At 40.8% G+C, this 21351-nt stretch overlaps 2 protein-coding genes across 19 annotated transcripts in view; one reads left to right on the top strand and one right to left on the bottom strand.

The window, feature by feature from the left end:
- The window catches only part of LOC129201491 (tyrosine-protein kinase STYK1-like), a 21753-nt gene extending 8404 nt beyond the window's left edge, over window positions 1–13349 (bottom strand). The window contains exons 1-6 of one of the 15 annotated variants that reach the window (XM_054812875.1): window positions 13147–13349; window positions 10657–10726; window positions 9699–9763; window positions 6910–7447; window positions 5716–5770; window positions 4868–4988 (exon numbers count right to left, since the gene is read on the bottom strand). The gene's annotated coding sequence lies outside the window, so the exon portion shown is untranslated. Of the gene's footprint in view, window positions 1–4867; window positions 4989–5715; window positions 5771–6909; window positions 7448–8031; window positions 10886–12848 lie in introns of those variants that run through there. The other 14 variants (XM_054812876.1, XM_054812880.1, XM_054812881.1 and 11 more) reach the window with 14 other exon arrangements.
- LOC129201499 (synaptonemal complex central element protein 3-like) lies at window positions 13287–21351 on the top strand. Of its 4 annotated transcripts, none has more exons than XM_054812910.1 (4): window positions 13302–13385; window positions 13868–13934; window positions 14549–14657; window positions 15762–21351. In XM_054812910.1, exons 3-4 carry the CDS (start codon window positions 14549–14551, stop codon window positions 15929–15931), a joined length of 279 nt encoding a protein of 92 aa, XP_054668885.1. In that variant the 5' UTR covers window positions 13302–13385; window positions 13868–13934; the 3' UTR covers window positions 15932–21351. The 4 variants fall into 4 exon arrangements, with proteins under 4 accessions (XP_054668883.1, XP_054668885.1, XP_054668882.1 ...); XM_054812907.1 differs by having other exon boundaries at window positions 13868–13966; XM_054812909.1 differs by having other exon boundaries at window positions 13329–13385; window positions 13735–13966.

Here is a 21351-nt window from a genome sequence, read left to right as displayed (position 1 = left end):
TAGAAAATTGTATTTCAGGTCAAATAGGTGTATGTGGTTTTGTTTCTTCTCTGGAGAACAACATACGTGTTTTAGAAGATACCCCACTGCTATACTAAGTAGACGATCTTTACTGATATTACCATATGACTTCCGTCCTCAGTAAAGATCGTCTACTTAGTGTAGCAGGGGCACACTAAGGAATAGGCTCTGTCGTACTGCATTGATTTACATCAGCACAGGACCTGGGCTACTATTTCTAAATTGCAAAAACCAATGTGGTGAAGAGTGATGACTGACACTGAAAGGCAAGGCATGTACATTTAGCCACTGTTTTTATAAATATTGCCAAAAATTTTAAGACTTAACAGCTTCACAAACAGTATAATCTAGAACATTTTATAGGCACTGGGACTTTTATCCTGGAGGTACTTTATTTTCAGCTATAAGTTCAAGGCAATTAACCTCAATGGCATATTTTAATAATAATATATGGCATTCTGACTGATATTAATATGGTTTTATGGAAGTTGGTGATGGATGAAATATTAAACAGTTTGTTCTCATGCTTAAAATTAATGGGTGAAATTATGCTTTATCAGTTGCACAACAGAGGCAGCAGAAAAAGGAAAATGGAAACTATCTGCACTTTAAGATATCACAAAAAGTGTGTTTCATTTTTTATTTCCTTTGATTCTTAACATGCTAGCAAATTCATGTGGTTTCAGGGTGTGGCTACAACATGAATCCAGTCAAAGGAGCAATAATACAGCAACACCAAGCTTTTCAGGTACACTCTTTAAGCAAGCATGCTTTCAGTCAGCCTACCTTGGCTGTAACACATCATACAAACACTTACACACAAATACACAGGTATTACTGTAAAAGGAACAGTCCTAGCTTCAGATACATTTCAGATACACACAGATACGAAAGACACATATGAACAGCCATGATGGCATCACAGGAAAATAGACTTTAGGACCATTTGCCAGCAATCATGTGGTATAATCTGAGTCATAAACAGTCCAAGCTCCATCTTAACACTAGCTAATGGCCTTACTTTGTACAGATGCTCAGCAGAAATGCACACTTACATTTAAACAATGTGCATGCACAGGTACGTATAACCACGTGCATACCAACTTGTACTTACACAGAAACACATTCATACAGTTGCAAAGATCCATGGAAAAAAGCTTTGATGCAGCAACCATGTCTACACTGGTCCCCTCACTGTAAAAAAGATTCCTACCTATTCCTTTATGCACCTCCCATCAGTGATGCCAGTGGGTGGCACCTACATTTTCTAATCATAGTCAGGGCAGAATTATGGGATCCAGAAATAACAACATTGGCAGCCACTGGCGCTTTATTTGCACTGGCACTCCTATTTGTTGCTGTTGCTTACGGAGCCACACAGGTGTTACCACTGGAAAAGTCTGATTAGACAAGTCCATTTACACCCTTTGCGTCTATCCTCTTGCAAAACTCAGGAAGCAGGAAAAGAGGTTGCATTTAATAAGATAATTCTGAAGTGCCTTTCAGTGCTACTTTCCAGGCCAAGACCAAATGAATTCTCATACTTAGCTCTTTCTGCAGCTTACTTGTCTAACAGCAACATTATTGCAGTTCCTAAATTTCCATCCTCACAACAAGAGTGGTAACTCAGAAATCCACAGATCTCACATTAGACATTTAACAAATGTTTTTTGCAGTCTACCAGTAGGGGACACATGGAGGTGATGTGGAATTAACATTTTCAATGTACAGGTGCATACTCACCACACAACAGAAAACATATTGGCAGTGCTCAAATATTTATTTTATTACATGAAGCCAGTTTTCCAGTATCAAGCCAGGATAAGGGGGACAAAAATACCTGAAGAGGTTCAAAACCTCACTGGAATTCTGATTTTTCTCGTCTGGGTGTTAAGTTGTACCAAGACCAGTGCTGTCTAGATTATGAATACCGTATTATTTATCCTGTGTTACTTCAATTTAGAATTTGCATTGAACAATTTGTCAATCACAAGTAAATGTCATCTTAGTAATTCCACTGGTTTTTTTATTACTCTTCTACACACACTGAAATCCACTCATTAGAATTGTTGAATCTTTATTTCTCTTCATTGTTTACTTTCAAAACCATATTTGCTTCAACAGTCTGCTCTGCTTGCCTGGGCCTATCTAATCTTTCAGATTATTCTGATTTCCTCCTCCAGTTGAAACTCGTTGTTTACACAAAACCTGGAACTTTCCTATTTCTCTTGGACATGCATTTTTTCCATCAGGTCTTCTATTGTGCAGCACATCAATGTGACTTAACACCTTATTTAAGAAAACTAGTTGGCAGTGCAATACAAAAATCAAGCACGATAGGTAATGAGCACAGTACTAGACCACTTTTCCTTCAGAATGCCAAGGCTCAAGGTAGGGGTGGTATGTTCCCACTCAGTTTCAGACTCCAAAGCCTTCCTGAAAGACACCTTCCCTTTAATAACAGTGACCAGAAAGCAAATGAGCTTTTCTAGAACAAAGCATCTCAACGCAAGGGACTGAATGAGAGCAACAAGGGGCTGTGAAGGTCTTCGTAAATGAGTTTTGAAAAGGTACTTGTTCCCCTGACTACAGCTCAGAAGGAGGGAACAGGGTTTGCACTAAACAGATTTGGAGAGATGTGGGTGCTTTTGCTGTGGCAGAGGGAAATGAGTACGAATCGCGGCAGATTCAGTGGCTGAGAGGGCAATACTCCATGTATTATTAACAATGTTCAGATACTACACAGTTTCAAGCAGACTGCAACAATGATGGCAGTCGAGCCTTTCTTTGACTAGTATCTGAATCCAAAGCCCCATGTCCAGGCTAAATATACAACGAAGACCCTGGAATCTAGAAATAGCAGCAGCAGCTACCCTCAGACAATGAGAGATACAAGGCAAAACCCTAGCAGAAGCTAACCTGCAGTCAACAGCATTTGCAAACTGCTGCTAGCAGACTGGTGGACTGTGCATGGCACAGCAGTTTCACAGCCTGGAGACAGTTAATTAGCCCCTATATCTGCCCTACACTGACATAGCTCCTCTGTGCATGTTTGCCAACAGAATGAACACTGGGGAAAAAGGTGGTGTTTCTGTTTTCAGCCATGTTTGTTTGCCAAGCTGATCTGCTGCCCTGGCGATTTAGACAAAGCACAGAGGGCAACACGGGCACAGGAGTAAGTAGCTAAAAGGTGGCAGTTGTGGAGGCCCCAATACTGAATATGACTATGGTTTTGTGAATGAAGCTGAGCTGAATTAAGTGCTCACCAATGGCAAAAAAAAGGAGTACCTCTTCTCTCTGCCCTCTTCCCACTCCTTGTTCTTCTCCCAGCTTGTGCAATTGATCACTTGATAAACTTAGTCAAACCACTAAGCCAGCAAAAACTAACTTTTCTTTTGCCATTTTAGTGAGTGGTATTAGTTCACAAAGCAATTCAACAACCCAGGCTCAAGGAAGCGGCAGGAGCACACATCCAGGAGCAGGAACATGGAAAACAGATCTCCCACTACCCAGGGTGGTGAACGGCTAATTTGTGTAAAGCTGGATTGTGAAACCATTCCCTGTGTCAGCAGAGCATAAGCCTTACTATGATTTTTCCAGTCCTCTGTCATTCATTCCCATGTGTATGCTGTCCCCTGAGTGCTAGCACAAACATTCACACCGTAATGTGGTAAACTGGGTTGGGAACGTGATCTGCCCTAAAATAAACAATCCTCTCTCACATTTTATGGACTTAATTTCTCATCAGGCTCAACTTATGCTATTTAAAGTGCCAGGACATAAAAATCAAGATGCCTGAGTGACAGACATTGTGGTGAAGACTGAAAAGAAAGAGAAATACAAAGTCTTATGTGTCCGTGGAATATATGGGAACAGACAGCTTGAGAACTGCATGCAGAGAACCTGACTGCTACTTGCTCCTGCTATGTTCAGGAAAATAAGATGTTGTACATATTCATGGTAAATACACAGTTTTGCCAGTGAATATGTCTGACTTGGGAACTAACATCAGTTCCCATCATCAATGCAAATGTGTAAATCCCTGAGTACTGATTAGCTATTCTGTCTAAAGAAATCACTGATTAAATTAATTAAATATGATAAAAATAAAGGTTAAGATTCATTTGGACTTCATTAGACCTTTTAAACTGTGCTATGAGCTGATGTGGAAGTTAATGCAGTTATTTCTCCAGACTTCCTGGCCTGCATTAACTGCACACCATTTTATTATAAAAATATTCTTACAGGTGTTTTTCACGCACTAATTGTGAGGACCAACTGTAATATGACTACAGGCACGTAAAGAACAGCTGAGTAATTACTCACTTCAGTCCAGCATACTGCCTGATAAAAGACAAAATAAATCCTTTAACCATGATGTCTTCTATTTAATTTCTTCCAGTGGCAGAACTATACCTTTAAGCTTTTCCAGTCATCATTTCCATACTACTTTTATTATTTTCCTCCTCTTTTATATGACCTTTGAACATGGCCACCAGTCAAGGCTTAGGCCACAACTATGCACAAGGGCACTGCCCCAGCTGTACAGCTGAAAGGGAGGGGAGCTACCAGGGAAATGCAGAAACCAAAATGGCAGTGAAACCACAATGTGTGGGCTCAGGACAGCGGAGCAGTTGTGGGCAATGAATGTGAGAGAAGAGGGAGAAGAAAAACACCATGGACAAGCAAACAGCAAAACTGAGATTTCTTCCCCTGTACTGTCCACCATTTTACTAAAAGCAGCATCCAAAACAAAAAAAACAAGTCCCACAGGTTTCAAGCCTAACAACTTGATGCCATAAGAACATATTTCTGCAAAAAGCTATGTATTTGTTAGATTACATACCCTGCCTCTTCTGCGTTCAGAAAACCTCAGATCGTGACAATTTTGCAAGGTTTGCCTGGCCCATCAAGTCATCTCATCTCTCACCATAAGGCACCTCTGGGCTATCGAGCAGCATCTCCAGCTGTGTAGAATGGGAAATTCTGGCCAGTCAATCCAGGTTATAACATACCAGAGCCACCTCATTTCTGTCCTGAACAAGGATTACTGATTATATCCTGCAGTTTGCTGTACTGGCTGTAATAATGTGTCAGCTATAAAGATTTGGTACTCTAACTCACTCTTCCAACAGCTGGAAGCCATAACATCCTATAAGAAAACAAAGTGTTTCAAAAAATCACATACAGTGACTCAAGATTTTATCCTGGACCACAATTAGAAGCAGTACCTGAACATCAAACCTAGGCTAGCTGCTACCAAAGCATATTAAAGGAGTGAAAGAAAATTAGGCTGACCACTTCTGAAGAGCTAGACCATAGAGAAAACAGCAAATAATGAGGTCCATGCTGCTATTTGAGCAGGTGAATTACTTAGGGCAAACTTGGCTCCTTTTCAAGGGAGCAGAAAAAACAGGCAAAGTCAGCAGTCGCTAGAAGGACTCTGCACTGCTGTGCTTTTATGCTAACAAGGTTAGTCCAAACTGGCACCATATCAGTGGAGATATGCAAGTTCTCATGGTGCTAAGTTTTGCTTAAACTGAGATCATCTCACAAAAATTAATTTATTTGTGCAGTGTGAGGAAGTCAGAATACAGAAGTGTGAAACAGTACAGAAACTGAATGGTGATTAACACAAAAATTTTTTTCTAATGCAGACATGGTCTACTATAGTTTCTGAAAAATAACACATACCTTGATCACACTCCCCCTGAATTAAGGTCACAGAAAGTTACTCCTCACAGGTAATCTGCAAAAGAAAAGTTAAAATAATAATAATTTAAAAAAAGATGAATACATTAACCTGCCCTTAGTGAGCAGGCTGTTTGGAATCTGAAAAGTCTAGAGGCCAGACTCTCAAAAGCACACTCTTACCTATGACTTCCTTTTGTGTAGTCAAAATCACACACTACTTTTGAAAACACCTGCCATTCTGTCTCCTTCTTACTGACTGACTTCTGATTTTGGTGGTAACTATCAGTACTAAGCCTGTATAAAACTCTAGCACAAACTCAATACAGATACTCTGAAAAACTGTGACAGCAAAAGCTGTGACAATACCTAAGAAGAATGAAGGAGTTTTTCAAAGCAAAAAGAGCTACATGCATACATGTGGCTCTTGTAAAAAACACCGTATGATAAAAATACTGCATGATATCACATTGCTGCATAACAGCTGAAGAAACGGAATGTGAATCTGCTTTCATAAATGCGCAGCAACAAGGAAACTGAGCTGAAGCTGTGTATAAAACTACAGCTTCACAATTTCCCAACTTTTGGATGTTTCTTGGTGCATTTAACATAGATTTTGTTTATAATTTAATCAGTAGCTCATGCACACACACACAGAGACATGCAAACAGGTGAACACATAGAAAAATCTAGATACCTGCACCACTTTGGATTAGAGTTAGCTTCCTTACAATCAACAGTGCTGGAAGTCAAATGCTAATTAGCTCTGATTCCAGCCCTAGGCATGTATTACTTAACCAAACACCGAACATATTTATACAAACACGCACACATATGCATAGCATCACCCTGCATTGTTTCAGTGAACTGAGACTAATTTTATACGAAACTTAATTCCTTTGTTATTTTCTTCCTATTTAAAATGTGCCTAGAAGTTATTTTGTTTAAATAAACCTGCTGTAGAGGACATATCTCTTTATCTCAAACTCCAGTATTGTTATGCTCAAAGAAATTTATAACTATAAGTAACTTCAATACAAACAGTAAATACATGCACAGATGTATATACATACAAACACAGACATACAGACTTTAAGGTACAGCTATATCCTAGTTCAGGTCACATTCATGTTAATCAAAATCCTTTTAAAAAAATATTCATTAGCTAATCTTCCAGCAGTGTTTTCACTCACTTACCTGAATTACACCACTTCTCTTGCCCTGCGGTAGTCTTTTCCTGAAACTTGCCTGCTGCCAGTTCCTAGTTTCTCTGAGGCCTCTCCTGATAATGCTGATGGTTGCCTTGTGTGGCTGTAATTCTTATGACTAAGTTCCTCCTCACTAATTTTCCTACCCCAGACCTGACCAGCGTCAATTCCTTATTCCTCAAGGTCTTCTCAGCTGTCTCCTCAGGGAGATTGTGTGAGTATATGTCCAACACAGGAACTGACAGGTAGCCACACACTTGTAAAACGGGTCTGCCTGGCTTCTACGCACCAGCTGCTCACCTGCAGATGACAGAGGCAAAGCAAAGAGTCCACGGGCGGGGACTTGGAGCATAATTTGAAAGGCAGGCAAACACAGATCAAGAGGGATAGGCTAACGTAACAAACAGAAATCATACACTTCAGATTACAGGTTCACGTTTAGAAAAAAATGGGTTCTTGGAACAGAAAATCTGTACAAAACCCCTCAGACTCCAGATGCTGAAAAAGCTTTCTATCAGGAACACAATCTGCAAATGAAGAAAGAGAGAAAAGCTTAATAATACCAAAACATGCTATAACAGGCAGCGGCAATGCAGGCTTTTTTTCACATTCTGCCCTGCTCGTTTGTATCCCTCCTGCTTGGGCTGTCCATGCATTCTGCCAGCATTTTCCAGCCCTACCATCAGCTCTTCCCTGCCCTTTCCTCCCACCAGTCCAGCCCGGAGCTCCCACACAGCCCTGGCAATGACCCTCACTTACAAACTCCCTTCAAAATCCATTCTGAGGTCCCCAATCAGTCCAGATAATCTTAAACTTGCTCTGTCACTTTTTCCTGCTATGATGCCCTTGGGGTCACCCTTGTGCTCTGCTGCTGCTCTCAGTCCTCAGCAGCTGCGTGGCATAATCTTCATTGCAACCTCAGTTCCTCAGCATTTTAGTTCTGGGGACTTTCTTCCCACTCAACTCATGTATGTGAGTCTCAGTAGCTGGCCTGCAGGCTCCCTCCATTAGCTCAAAGATTGCCCTCTTCTATCACTGAAAAATCTTGTGTTAAAGAGTTTCAGATTCCTGACTCCTCATTATATGAGTCTGTACAAGATTATTTTCTTACCTAATTCATACAAGTGAGAGGAGAGTTTTATCACAAGAGGAAACAATATGAGACCTATCATTGAGAGACAAAGTTCATTTCACAATCAACACCACCACGCAGGTGGCTTTGGGAAAATGCAGAAGATATGATCTCTGCCAACTGTTTGAGCAAAACTTACCTACTCCTGTTAACACTTTGGTGCTGCATACAGTATTTTGTTGTGGGAAAATTTTAGTTGCAATAGAGGCAATAGCTTTAGATACTGAAACACAACAGTTAATTTACCCGTAAGAGAGACTGCGTATCAGCACATCTGTACACCAGTACATCTTAAACTTCTCTCTGGGATTATTCTTCCATCTGGCATTTACTGTCCATGTGTGCAAAATGGTGAAAACCAGGCGTGGTTTTCTTCATTGCTTGATCTCTCTACAGAGACTGGCAGAAGTGGGCAAAATAGTATTAGTGAAATAGCTCTGTGATGTTGTCCTGGTTTTGGGACCATAACAGATGTGGACTTTCATCCCCTGAGAAACCAGGAGAGGCATGTGGACTAAAAATTTTCTTGAGCTAGAAAGATGACTACAGCTGCAGAGGGCAGGCTCAGGCTCTGGTTTCAGCTTTCCTCTTATTCTTGTACTAACTTGCACTGACTCTCTGAAATATTTTCTCCATGAAAGAGCAGGGGATCTGTCCTATACCTCATTCCCCATTAAAAAGTGGGTAAAATGCAAAGGACAATTCCTCATTTAAATGCGTTCTTTACTGAAATGTGTTACTTTCCACAGGCACTTTCCCCAAGTGCACTTGGGGAACCTATTCAGATTCCTGTTTAAAAATATAATGGATAATCTTCCTCCTTTTGCTCCTCCTTTCACAGTTTCTACAGCCCCCAACTGTAGGAAAAACAGTGGGATAGGTAAAGGGTTAATATTCAAGGTATGCATATGCAAAAGCAGCAATCTCTGCTGCTTTTAGTTTCCCCAGTCAATCTCTCTGCTGTGCTCCCAGTCGGACTGGTTGGAGAAGATATTTTAATGGTTCAGAGTTCAGGCCTCAGTCTATATAATCTTCCTCACAGATTCACAAGTCCCTCCCCCTGTTTAGTTAAGGGACAGCAGTCATTTATTGTCACGTTTTGTCCTGTGAAAAACAAACTTCTGCTGTAAGTCATACATAGTTTGCATATCCACAAAGAACACACTGCCTGTTTAAATGCCTCTGTCCTCTCTGTTTTTTCCTTAAGCAAGTACGATTAGGCACACTGAAAGGCAGTAGACTGGCAGTCTTATTAACAAAAAAGTCCTCTTTATCTCCAAGACAGCTGTAGAACACCTAGCAACCATCCAAACCACACAGCCGCTAAGCAGCAATTCAGCCACAAACCTGTCTTTGTCCTATGTGCTGATACTGTTAACAAGGGTGCTAATTTTGCAGTTCAACTTCCAGAAAGTAAGTGTACTTCAAGCAACTGCTGCTGGACCACAAAAAGCAAGTTTCAGATGAAAGGATCCCTTTCTTAAATGTCACTGTGATATTCAGTTTTTCCACAGTAATTTAGAGGTGGTAAGGTCTCTGACTTACATTCACATCCTAACGTAAGATTTAAAACTGTGGCTTATACTGATAGACTGTGACTGATCTTTTGGTCAGCGTAAACCCAGAGAGGTTGAAAGGCTCAATACCTGTTCTTCTGTTTCTGCAAGCCAGTCATTCATCCCCAAATGGGGTGAAAATCAGAACAGATGATCTAGAAGTGAAAGAAAAATTCCCATCATTATCCCAAGTCTCTGTTCTGCCTCATGAGCTTTGCCTCTCAAGATGGCAGGTCTTCTGACTTGAGAACAATTTGTTTGCCTATTTAATATTTAGATTTTTCTTGAAAATGATTATTCTAGTGTGATTTTAAGTTCATTCCTTCAGTTTTTGTTTTTTAAAAGTTCCAAAGAAAGAAAGGCTAGGAGGGGGTAGCATTAAATGAAAAGAAATTAAAAAAAAGAGCTTCTTATAAAAATGAAATTACTGAAGGATTATGTATCAATCTTCTTCAGCCAGTTGAAGGTTCAGTAATTTGCTAGCACCTCCTCTATTCAGGGTTAGGCACATCTAATAATAGTCTTTTCCCCCCACTTTCCTGCCAAATTAGACCATATCATTCCCAAGTCTTTTCCTAAATCTAAATGAAAATGTCACTTGCACAGTTTCATGCAGTCAGTCACTGGCCTGGTCAGCCCTTCCTTCTCAAACCAGATGCTCTGGAAAGATCCTGAAGGTTGATTAGATGCTGTAAGTAAGCTAAAGTACAGCTTTTCCATTTGGTTTCTTTGGCAGATTTTTCAGGCCCAGGAGCTGGGGATTCATTCAACACAACTGAAAAACTAAGTTAAGGACATAGAGAACATAGGTTCTCTGTATAATTAATACAAGGTCCTAAGAACTTCTGTAAAGCAATTCAAGTACTAAAATCCTCTTTCCCTACACTGACATCACATGTATAAAGCGTAACCTAGCTCCTGATTTACACGTCTTGGTCAAATGTCAGAAGATAGATGCCATACATTTGGGCTAAATTCCATTGCTTTCCTCTTCTTCAAAGAAATAACTTCCCTGAGCAGGAGCTGGTCTCCCAAAATCAGTACGTACCTGCAGCATGACTTGGTAGCTTGGCCACAGCCTCTCCCAGAACACCAGGGTAGATAGATGAACTGTTAGACTGCAAGTTAGGTGCAACACATATCACAGGCATGCAGTTCTGCTCTGCCCAGTTCCCACATGCTTCTGTCCTGAGCAACCAACATCCTGAGCACAATATGTCTGCATATTCCTCTGCTACTTTTACCTTTTCTCTTTCAGTTTCTTATGCTCTTTTTGTTAAATATATAATTTTTGCTTTTAAGTTCCTGCTCTTTACCACCACATTTTTACATTGTTCACATTTTTCCAGTGAGAACGCACCAGTTCCTCTTGGCAAAACCTAGAAGCTATAGTGACCTAAAAACCCAGTCTCAGTATGGAATAAATTGAGAGGCTTCACACAAAAAGAAGCAGAGAAGCCAGCAATCCCCTGGAAAGGATATCCATAGAAACCTTAGGAGAACTAGAAAGTATGTATCACCAAGAGCTGTAACACTGTTACATAAAAATGTATTTAAGAACTATTCCATTTAATAATATAATTTTTACATCTGTAATTTACCTTCTAATACATTGCTATGTCCTAATTATAGTAGAGAAGAATCACAAATAAGCCAAGAGACATTGAACCAAAACATGTTCCTGCCTGCCAGTGTCACTGGAAATGGGTTCTAGCACATTGCAGTAGCAAGGTGGCTGCTAAGCTATTGGAGTTACATGGATAAACAGTACATGGTACTTGCTGCCCAGATTTTCAGAGTAATGAAGCAGTTTTGATAGAGTAATGAAGCAGTATTAAAAAGCAACACCACTAGACCAAAAATAAGCCTTCTATCCGCATACACAAGCACATACAGCAGGAAGCAGCATCTGGGAGACAGCTTAAAGGCACATAATTTAGGAGCTGGGGTTACCCAAGAAATGACTCTGCCACCTCAAACCAAGGGTCCATTAGCCTAGTGCTATGCCTCAGACAGCTGGCAGGGAGACTGCCTAGGGAAATGACAAACTATAACAACATAAAATGATACTTCCACTAATGCTTTCCCCAGCCTCCAGCAGCCTGTGGTTCATGGATTTATTTAGCCAAATACAAGTTTTTCTTTCATACGCCTTGAAGGATTTTGCTCAACTGCTTTTGAACCCCTGCAAAACTTTAGCAACACAATGCTCTGTGATAAATTCCACAGCATTCATATAACTTGGGTGAAGAAATACTTCATTGTGTTTGTTTTGAAGACAGACTGCCATCTTCAAACCAGCTACTCAGCTGGCAGTGAAATAAGTGATGATAACAAGCAATGAGTAAGTTTCATGCATGATGAGAATACTAATATACTCAATCATTTAAAAACAGGACTGATTTTGTGTTTGTGTGGATGAAAAAGGAGAACAAGAGACAGCCCAAACCATTTAAGGTTTGGATATTGATCTGGAATGGAACACAATTTGGGGAGTGAGCAATTCAGAGAAGGTACTTGATTCTCACCCTGTTATATACCAGGTAATTTCCAGTATCAGCAAACTCTTGACAAACTTTGAGTCTTGTTGCTCAGTCATCAGAATATTTCTAACTCTTCTTTGCCTATTCCTGCAAACACCTTCTCTGATATTTTTTTTCATGAAGACAAAGATCATAAAATCATAGAATGGTTTGGGTTGGAAAGGACCTCAAAGATCATCTAGTTCCAACCCCCCTGCTGCAGGCAGGGACACCCTCCACTAGACCAGGTTGCCCAAAGCCCCATCCAACCTGGCCTTGAACACTTCCAGGGAGGGGACATCCACAGCCTCTCTGGGCAACCTGCTCCAGTGCCTCACCACCCTCACAGTGGAGAATTTCTTCCTTATATCTAATCTAAACCTAGTCTCTTCTAGTTTAAAACTGTTGCCTTGTCCTGTCATGACCGGCCCTGGTCTGAAGTCTCTCTCCATCATGCAGGCAGGGAGATGAACCCCCAGAGAAAAGAAGCAGAAGCACCACCCAAATTTCAGACTTTGGGCTCAAGACGTAACTTTTGGGCTACTTTCAGGCCAATTCCCGAAACAACAGGCCATCCAGTGCCGACAGCTGGCCGTAACCAGGGGCAGGCAGTGAAGGAAGGTGAGGGGAGGCCCGGCACCGGGCTAACCTAAAGGGGTCAGCACAGCCCGGGGGAACTGGGGGACAGCCAGAGGGGGCCGTAAGCAGGGGAAGTTACCTCCTGTTCTCCAGCCTCCGGGGAAGGGCAACTACGGCACCGCGGCAGGGGGACGAGGCGCTGCCCAGGAGGCCCGGCCTGCCCTGGAGGCCAGGGGGATGGGCCAGGCCGGCTGAAGGGCCCGCCGTGCTGCGGCCCAGGACCTGCCGCGGGTGCGCGGGATGGAGAAGGGTAGCGGGACACGGAGCCGGGCCACAGTCCGGGGCCAGAGCCACGGAGCGCGTCCCTGCCGCGGCGCGGAGGGCAAACCCGTGCTTTTCCCCGTCCCTTCCCGTCCCTCGGCCGCCTAACTCCTCACCCAAGAGCTTGTTTTCGTGAAACACGGAATTAATCGAGTTCGTGAGCTCGGGGGCAGAGCGGGCAGGAGAGTACAGAAGGCCGGTTTTTTGTATGCCGTGCCCGCCCGCGCTCCTCTCCCCGCCCCCGCTGGCGACGGCCGTGGGCCCCTGAGGCGGGCGGCGGGAGCGCGGCGCAGCGGGTGGCAGGAAGCGCTGGCGGGGGCCGTCGGACATCCCGGCTCGGCCGCAGGGCGGGCTGGTAGGAGGGAACGGGAGAAGGGCCTTCCCCTCGGGAGGGAGGGAGCGGACTGTGGGGTGAGGGCTGGTTACAGGGGGGCAGCGGCCACCCTCTGAGGGCGGCTCCTCAAACGGCTGTCGGGCTCGGCCCAGCGGTCCCCCGGCGCCGTGGGCCTAGAGCAGTGCTGGTGGGAAGTTAAAGCGTGCCCGTCGGGGTACAACAAGGGGTTTGGGGTTTTTTAACGTCTCTGGGGTAAAGGGTTTGCCGGCACGCAGTTGATTTGAACACCCAGCGTCTTGATAAGGCTTGGCATTGCTTTAAAATGGTGTAAAGCTGTTAGAAACCCTTGCATTCCTTCCACATTTATCAGCAGTAAAAAACAGAAAATGGATACCCACTAACTGACTGTAAGAATCATATATAAACCAAAAAGCTGACAAAAACTATGCCTGCTGCGTGATGTGTACAGTCACTACAGTGAAGCTCTTCCCTCTCCTTCATAGTTTTGTCCCATCCACCAGCAGCTTTCAGAAAAGGAAATTAAAGGCAAGGCTGCGTATCACATTTTTGGTGAATATCAAGGTTCTGAAACTTCTAATTGCGTAAGTTGGGCCTCTAAATCTATATTTTTGCCCCAAGCATTTTTACTTCCTGAAATTTTACTACCTATAACTCAAGCGGAGGTTAGTAAATCATAGGCACTTTGCTGTTTATGTGGTGACAGAACTTAGTGCATGTACTTACCTGGCTGTAGCATGTGAGTATGAAATACTGAATACAAATGGGGATTTTACACCTAACTTTGAAAATTAGGAATTGCCCTACATCGAAGTATTTGGGAGAGAAGCTTGAAGACGACTGTAATAGGATAATAGATAAAATTTTCTAAAACTAGAAGTGATCGTTGTTATTACTGATACCAAATTCTTTATTTGGCATAAACACAGCACATTTGAGTGTGATTATTTCTACTTAAATTAATTTCAAAATGGTTTGAAAATAATACGTAGCATAAAAGTGGTAAGTGACTTTGAGGTCCAGTTCTTAATGAATTCACATGTAAATTGAATATTTTTATATATATTGGGGTTTTTTAAATTTATTACAATGTTACTTTCTCTCCACTGTGAAAATCAACTGACTTCAAAGTAAAATGAAGTATGAAATTCCTGTTTTCCCTGTAGATGGCTGAATCAGAACCTCAGGAAGGACACTATGATAACATGGTAAAGATGGTGGAGGACTTGAATAGGGATTTAGAAAAACTTCTGGAGGAAATGGAAAAACTAACAGGTACAGATCTTTATTAAGAGTGATATGGATTTGTCTACTAGAGTGAAGACATTGAACATTTATTATTTGTATTTATTGCTGTAAACTTCCATGTGATAGAATAAGTGGAAACAATCACCATCAACTAATGCCCTAATGTTCTTAATTGGGAGAAAGTGTGCAAATAATCTAGAAGTTTCAGGCGGCCCAGAATTGAAAATTAATAGGTGATGGGTGCTCAGTTCACACTGGTGATTGAAAACAGAAATAATACTAAGATATTTAATTCACAATTATTAAAACATAGTATGTAAATTGAGATTTAATTATGAAAAATGGTGGGATACATAGTACCTCTCAAGGTCAGTGCATGACGTGCTTAATTCCTCTAGCTAGAATAAAGACTCCTCTGCAAATTTAATCTTAGTCCTGTATGCATGGAGAGGATTATATATTCTTCTGCGTGTTCTGCAACAATTATGTCAGAAACTGTGTGCAACTAATAAGAATAGATGGAAACTGTTAATTAAACTATTTGTAATTAAACACAATTTATGAGTGCCATTGAGAAAACTACAGTCAATTTATGGTAAAGCAAAAGGGAAAGTATGAAATAAGCACTAAAATGATTTGCTCTGCTTTATCAGATACTTTTTATTTCAAAATCAATTTAATTATTTAGATTGTTCTTAAAACCTTTCATCTCTATGCTGCTGCCTCATTGGTCTTACTCTTCCTCATCTAACACAAGCCTCGTGACTGTAACTGGGCTGGAGAGAGGATTCTTTGCTTCGTTTGTTTTAAAACAGTGTGTTGAAACTTTCGTTTTGATTATGTATTTTGTTGTAATTTTTAGGTAAAAGTGTCTGTCTCCCTTTTGTAGTTTACATCAGTATACTTCCATTCTGAAGTATTGAGACATCTAAGAAGAGAAGTAATACTGAACAGTCTTTTATTTAACCTTGAGTATTACTGTGGGCAGTTTCCACTTTATTTTACAGCAGGCCTTCTCTGACATAAGATCTGAGCTGATAATAATTCATGTCTTTTATTCGTTTATTGAATCTGCCATTGCTTATATTTAGCCAAAATTCCTGGCTTAGCCGTTATCTGTTGGGTTTGTAGTGCAGGCAACCTGGATGGCATATGACATGGTAGTCATGCGTACCAACCCAGACCTGGCCAACTCCATGAGGCGTTTGGAAGATGCCTTCCTGAGTTGCAAAGAAGAGATGGAGAAGAAATGGCATGAGGTGCTAAATGAACCTAAAAGTGAAGAGCAAAAAAAGGAATAAATTTAATTCAGTCATGGTGGGAGAACTACATCCCTTCGAAAATCACTCCAGCCTTTTTGTTTTCCAGCCATAGAGGTTTCACAGACACTGTGGAAAATGGATTGGCTTTCATTTTACTAAGAACTACCTATATGTATACATCTATGGAAGTATTTTAATGAGATCACACATATATATATTTATATTGTTGAAGGTAAAAGGTAACAATGTGTCTATTTTTATTATGCTCATCAGTAATCCTTGTAGTGTGTGTGCATACACAACTTACATGCTTTCTGTGTCTTTCTTCCTGGAAAATCATACTCGCTTCATCGTCAATATACATGGAATTCTTTGACACCTGAACAAATAGGGGGGAGCAGAAGGGAGTACAGTGGATCATTGCAGTGGTATTGCACTAGTCCATGCCTTTCAAGGAAAACTGAAGAAGTACTTTTTTTCCAAATTAAAAACAGGTGAAATTCTAGATTTACAGATAGGTTGGGTCAGTTTGATGCGGGATTCCCAACTAGGTATTCGCTCACAGAATTTTATTATTCAGATTGCTTATCTGCAGTTGTTTAATATTGTTTCCTTGGATTTTTGACCATTTCTTTGGACTGGTTTTCCCAGAAAGATTGTTCTTCTCAATCCCTCTGAAGGTAGCATCTCGTTTAAGAAAAAATTGTTTACCATTATAGACTGCACTGTGTTTGTGGTGTAGTCTGTGCGATTGCTGCAGAAACCAAATTAACCATGTTATAAAACATGCTTTTCTCCATATGTTCCTACTGTACAATATTTAAAAAGAAAGAGAAGAAAAAAAAATTACTTTTATTTTGCAGTCAAGAAATGGATTAAGACCACCACCCTGTGGCTTGCAGTTAATGCATAAACGAATATTTTATCTGAGATAGAAGTCAGTGCAAGTTTTGAGAAGGAATTTCCCTTTCATTAAAATCAGCCTCTTTCAACTAGAAAGTAAGCACCATGTAGCAAGTGAGAGCATCTCCATCTCTTTTGAAGAGGCATTTAATGATTTAAATCAAATCTCAGTGATCTGTCAAAAGCTTACTAAGTTTTAGACTAAGTATTCTCTTGAGATTAGTTGATCTCTGTTCAGACAGAATGTTTATCCTGCTGACGTGAAACATATGTAAGTAATTTCAACTTTTTTTTTTTTTTCATTGCTACCAAGTGTTTCTAGAGGTACAAATGACTAAGAACATAAACTTTGAATTCTACTCTTGATTTTCTGGCAGGTAGGTCTTCATTCCAGCCACGCTAGGGCAAAATGGCAGAACAGTATAAGGAAAATTGCACTTTTATTAAGTGCAAATTAATCCTTTCTGGAGGATTTTAAATGCCATGTTGTCACTTTGGTACCTTTAACTACATTGTCTTCGTTCCTTAAGTCTATGTTAAAAATTAAATTCTTTGAAGAAGCACTGTCTTCAACAGCTTACGTAGGAACATACTGAATTTTGTGAGACTTTTTGGCCATAAATTGCTAAGTATAGATTAACTACAGATTTTCTAGAAAGCTCAGTTTTCATTTAGAAATTTAAACCAGGTGGCCAGTGTTAAAAAAAAAAATTTTTTTTTAAGCCAGGAAATTTTTTTTAATCCAGGAGTCCCACTGAGAATAGAGAACACTTGAAAAAAAAATTTTTTTAATTAATTGTGACATTCAGTGAAGTTATGTCTTATGTGAAGTTAAATCCTATTTCCTGTAATTGGAAGGCTATGGTGAGTGAGTCTGTCAGAATACTGTTTCTGCAGAGCGAAGGGCCACGATCAGAGAGCATAGCTGTACGGAGAGGAGGCATCTGGTAACTTTTTCCTCAGTCCTCAAGTCACATCACTTTACAACTTTTCCTTTCCAAATTTTGGAAAAGGGGTATTTTTTTCTGTATAACTGCTGAGGCAGAAAGCATTACAGCACCATCAACAAGAATCATTAAAAGCACCTTAATTCTCTTCTCACCAAGAAGCAGACAAATGACAGGCTATGAACCACGGCGCACCAATTTAGCCTCAAGGACAGGTGCTTACACTGAGTTAGCAGGTCACCCTGCTGTGAAGGAACGAGTTGGTCGAAGAGGTGTTGGAGGTACCTGTGAACATTTGCCATTTCTGCCACCCTTTTTCTTGCTCCTGAAAGTTCTCACGCAGGTGACCGTGAACACCTAATGGTGATGAACAGTAGGGACAGAAGTTGGAAAGAGAGAACCAAAGGTTGCGGCTCAGAGCACATCACATTCTCTGCCTGGAGCACGTACTCTGGCTGAGTAGACTGAGTCTGCCTCTTTCTCCCCAAGATTTTCTTCCCAGCTGTGCAGTGATAAACGGACGAGAGTTAGGGATATGGACCAGCATAGGAACAGCACATATTCCTTGAAATGCTATACAGCAAGATGATTATACTGTCCCTTTACTACTAAAATAACTTGTGTTTATTTTAAGTTAGCTTTCTTTTATTTTTTACGTTGAGAATCAGCTTGTGGGGATTGTGAGTTTTGCTTCATGCATCTCACCATCTACCACATTTCATCCCAGCTAGATGCTTTAGGCTTGCAGCACAGACCAGACAGCCCACATTGAAACACCTTGATTTCCTGTCACAGGGGTGTGTCCGTAATTTTCAGTAAAAAGGATGTGGAGCAACAGCCCCATCTAGTGCTCACGTAACTTAAAACTGTAATAGTAACCCGCATCGCTGGGTTGACATCTCTTAATCACCCATCGCCGAAGATTTCTGTAATGAAAAGTGTCAGCAGCAGTTTAGCTGTATGTTCATTCGCAGTGAACTCCACTTTTGTGACCTGAGGCTGTACAGCAGTTACTCACAGGTGTTTCCTGTACTGTATTTAAGACAAAGCATGTTTTTTTTCTCTTGCTATAAAAGCAAGAAAAGTTGGCACTGGTGCACTGCCCATCTGTACACCTAAATACAGCAGTAAGGAATTTTGTTTTCTTCTTTATTAATTCTTTAACCTCTTTTAAGTAACACTATATAAGCAAGTCACAAATCAGTTGAAGTGTTTGTTGGTTTTTTATGCAGACGCTTGAACAGGTACTGGAATCTGTATTCACACTGGTTCATTTCACATAAATAGATAGACCAAGTCTTATTTCCACAGTTGGATATCAGCTTTAATCAAGAAGTCTATGAAGCTTAGGAAGGAGGTTATGGCCTCGATCCTGACCTATTAAAGGTAGTAGATGCTCTGGTGCTTAACACTGCAATGCTTTTACTGTTCTTCTCACAACAAAATTTACTGAAGTATTTAAACTGTCAGCAAGGCAAGAGTTGGATGCCCAAGAGCGAACTATCCAAGAGCCATCAAACTGAGCCATACATTGCCTGGCCTAAACAGCCTGTCATAGCTCAAAGCACATTCCTCTCCTTAGTGTAAACATCTCTTTTCTATAAAACAAAGGTGTGCAAGGTGTCCTGCAGCCCCTTTTTGTCTAGCAACTCAGGTGCTACTGCACTCAGAGCTGCCTGGATTCTTAACAGGGTTTAGAGTTTCTATTAACACTTTCTTACCAGGAAAGAGATGAGACTCAGCTAAGAGGCCCCTGTGCAGCTTCCAGGGAAATTCTGATGGTTGAAACTGTGAGCCCAGATGGGGCTGTGGACATTTCACATGTCCACTTAAGCATCTCGATCCTTGTCAGAACATGGCCTAGAGCTTTGTTTAGAATATTAATTTAATTTAGTACTTGTGCTTTCCAGTTCTTATTACAGCCCCACTCCAGGTTACCTCAGAAAGGCTCAAGAAGAGACTCCATACTCACTAGCTGTTTTACTTGTTCACATAAGTAGTTTCAAAATTTCAGTTCAGATCTTTGCAGCAATTTTTCCTGAAATGGGTATGGAGAAATTATTGCATCTATAACAACCCTATTTACACATACTGGTATTAAAATAATGTTCATTTTGCTCGCATTCTTAGCAGAGAAGCAAAGAGCTTATTGAAAATGAAGGGAGTGAACAACATTCTTTCTGAGTCATTTCCTCCAGGGCAAGTACTGTATCACCTAGGTGCTATCAGCATGAAAGCGGCAGTACCTTTTCTGTGTACATTCCGTTAATAACAATCTCTTTTTTGTCGCGCTGCCTCCTCCGTGCTCTTGCACCACTGTTAAACACATCTACATTTTTTCAAAGAAAGCACATTAGGATATTTTCTCAATTTTGTTTCTGTTAAAACTATTGTCTACCTTACTTGCCTGGTTTTCTCTCAGTGCTCTGAGTTTGGATCACTGAAAAACAAACATAGGCACTAAGATTACAAAGTTTTGAGGTGAAATGTATTTTAAAGGAAGAAGAGCATGATTTGGAGACCATTAAAAACTGTTAACAGTTGTTACAGACAAAAATGTGAGTACTGGGTAATGTAAGTGAAAATAATTCGCTAGACCAGCACACTGAAGAGCAACCACAGAATGCAGACATTCTTAAGCCTCTGGAAACAACACAAGACTATTACACTGACACTGTACTAAGCATATTTTGGCTTTTGCCACCTAACTGATGTTACCCAATATGTTAAAACAGCACAAGTTTGACTTTGACTTGAGGTGCAGCTAAAGTTGAGTTCTAGGCTGACACTAATACAAGCCACTTATCTGACCTAAGACTCTGTGGATTTGCACGCATTTAACCCACACTCCCAGTTTTGTCAGATCTCTTTCTGTACTACAGACCCATACTTTATTGCCAATCATCCTTAGAATTGCACTGTAAAAGCAGGTCTAGACTAGCTCTAAGGACCTATGCGGTCTACAAAAGTCATAATTTACAAGCCAAAACTCGACTGATAGCCAAGTATTGAAGAATGATGCATTTTGACAACAATCAGGAAATACGATGAAGCTCTGAACTCACAACTTTCTGTAGGATTTTCACATTAAAACCTTAAGATCTTAGTACCACCACCAGCTAAGATGAATAATTACTTCTAAGTCATCAGGATCCATTTTCTGCACAGTGCATTGTTGTCTAGCTCCAAGATTCAAAATCAAGTCACAGCTACGTTGCTCCACTATTGTCAGAAGCACAAAATGAAGAGTTCAAGCTGCCAGTTGTTTGACACGGCCTCTGAAACTGTCTTATCTCCTTTGTGCCTGATCGATGGTCCCACTGTTGCTTAGCTCATGCAGCTTTTGTCCCTCCAACTTTGAACATCTCAGAGCAGATTCCTTCTAAAGAATCGCAGCGACACTGAAGGCTAGCTGGTTATCCAAAAAGCCAAACCAGCAGGAAGGATAAAATCTAAGACCGTGGCTTTGAACTTAGGATCTACAGACTTTCTAAAAAGCCACCACAAATAACTCTCATGGAAGTGGGTGGGAAGGGGTGCACGTAGATATAATATTGTTCAATGCAGAAATTTACAGGATACATATTTCTCTGAATCAGTGAATATCTT

Source organism: Grus americana, chromosome 1, assembly GCF_028858705.1.
Source record: "Grus americana isolate bGruAme1 chromosome 1, bGruAme1.mat, whole genome shotgun sequence".
NCBI classification, from domain to species: Eukaryota; Metazoa; Chordata; class Aves; order Gruiformes; family Gruidae; genus Grus; species Grus americana.
Note: the sequence above shows the minus strand (reverse complement) of the source record. Positions and strands in the feature narration are given on the sequence as shown.